Below are 1,768 nucleotides of genomic sequence, written 5' to 3'. Positions count from 1 at the left end.
CTTGGCTGGTCTTATTAATCCCCAAGCCTACCTATGACCCAAGAATATTATTAAGACTCTCTTCTAGTGTTCGGCTGTCTCTGGGTTTGTAGAGCTCAAGGATGGGGAGGAAGTGCCTTCATTGTGGGAACAATGGGCACAACTCAAGGACCTGCAGCAGGCCAAGAGGTGTGGTCGGCAGTGGTGGACTGAGGCTATTTGGGGTGCAGCTTCATGTAGCTTCTTCCCCCATGAAGAAGAGCTTTAGCATGGAATGCTTGGCCTCCTCATCTTATCTTGCTTCTTCGTCCCCTTGCTCTTCAACATCATCTTCTTCTTCCCTTGTTTCTATTGATGAAACCACTGAGAAGATTTCTAATGGCTATCTCTCTGATGGTCCCCTTGGCAGAACACCAGAGAGGAAAAAGGGTGAGATACTCTTATTTCTTTCCTGCTTTCCTTTGCTTGAGGATCTTTGTTTCTTTCCCCCTTATTTTGTTTCCCCTTGGGAACTAAGGATCTAATAAAAATTCGGCAGCATCGTGGTTTATGGGGAAGAGAATCTTATTTTAGCTATATGTTTGAATTGTCTGTCCTTTCCCCTAAGACTCATCTATGTGTGTTGCACCCATAATTTATCCTTATTTTGTTTTCTTTTTTGATTTTCCAAAGGCAAAATTGAGGTTGTTTTTTTTTTTCCAAGTCTTTTCTCCTTCTACTGTGCTTGGGATCTGTGTGTCATCCTTATGTAACTGGCATTTTGTTCTAGAAACATGTCTTCCATAGCTTCTCTAGATTTAAAATATAGCTAGTTATCATACTTGTACAGCTGATATATGATCTCTCACGGCATTCTTTTTATTTCTTTTAACTTGTTCTTCTCTGTTCAGCTATAACTGCTGATATTTCCTTCTGACATCCTATCATGTTTACAATTTGGACGCTTTGATTGGTCTTCTGGTTCTTAGGAGTTCCATGGACTGAGGAAGAGCACAGGTCATTTCTAGCTGGTCTTGAGAAACTTGGAAAGGGAGATTGGCGAGGCATCTCTCGCAACTTTGTGAGCACAAGGACCCCAACTCAAGTGGCTAGTCATGCTCAGAAATATTTTCTACGCCAGGACAGCCTTAACAAGAAGAGGCGCCACCGATCTAGCCTCTTCGATGTGGTAAGCATCATCTCTTCCCCACTCACTACCTTTCTCACAAGGACAAGATCAAATTTCGTTCTCAACAACTCTTTTTCAGGTTGCAAGTTGTGATAGAGCAGATCAAGCCACTGATTCTTCTAAGTTTAAAGTGCCTTGCATCTCAAGTGAATTTCATCTTCCTACTCTGTCTCTTAAGGCAGCAGATTATGGAGCTTCTGATATCATTGCAATTGATCTGAACTCTTCAGAACAAGAGACCCAGTTGCCTTCTTCCCTCACTCTGATGCCTAATTCATCTGTTTGTCCATTATCGCAGTCATCTTTAGTGGAAAGGCCTCATGTTCACCTCTCCCCACTGAACTTAGAGCTCAGCATTTCCTCATCAAGGCCCTTGGATTGAAATAACTTGATCTCCAGACTCTCTTCCTTGGGACAACTAGAGTTGCCTTAGTGGCTGGAAGACATCGGAAGAGATCAACGTTTCGGAGTTCAACTAGTTAATTTCCTCAAGGCTCCTGCAGTAGGAGGAAGGTCGCATGAGTAAAATTCTATATTTCATAATATTAATGTTGTTCCATGTATGTGTACGATCATATATTAGACATTCAAGGCTTTCACTATATACTTGAGTTGGATTTT

The 1,768-nt window shown here is 41.9% G+C and overlaps 1 protein-coding gene across 1 annotated transcript; it reads left to right on the top strand.

The window, feature by feature from the left end:
- LOC103714322 (transcription factor MYBS3-like) lies at window positions 1-1,768 on the top strand. The gene is made up of 3 exons (XM_008801527.4): window positions 1-408; window positions 948-1,147; window positions 1,227-1,768. The coding sequence occupies exons 1-3, from the start codon at window positions 102-104 to the stop codon at window positions 1,527-1,529; spliced, it is 810 nt and encodes a 269-aa protein (XP_008799749.2). The 5' UTR covers window positions 1-101; the 3' UTR covers window positions 1,530-1,768.

Source organism: Phoenix dactylifera, chromosome 4, assembly GCF_009389715.1.
Source record: "Phoenix dactylifera cultivar Barhee BC4 chromosome 4, palm_55x_up_171113_PBpolish2nd_filt_p, whole genome shotgun sequence".
Taxonomy (NCBI): Eukaryota; Viridiplantae; Streptophyta; class Magnoliopsida; order Arecales; family Arecaceae; genus Phoenix; species Phoenix dactylifera.
This window is presented reverse-complemented; position numbering and strand designations above follow the sequence as displayed.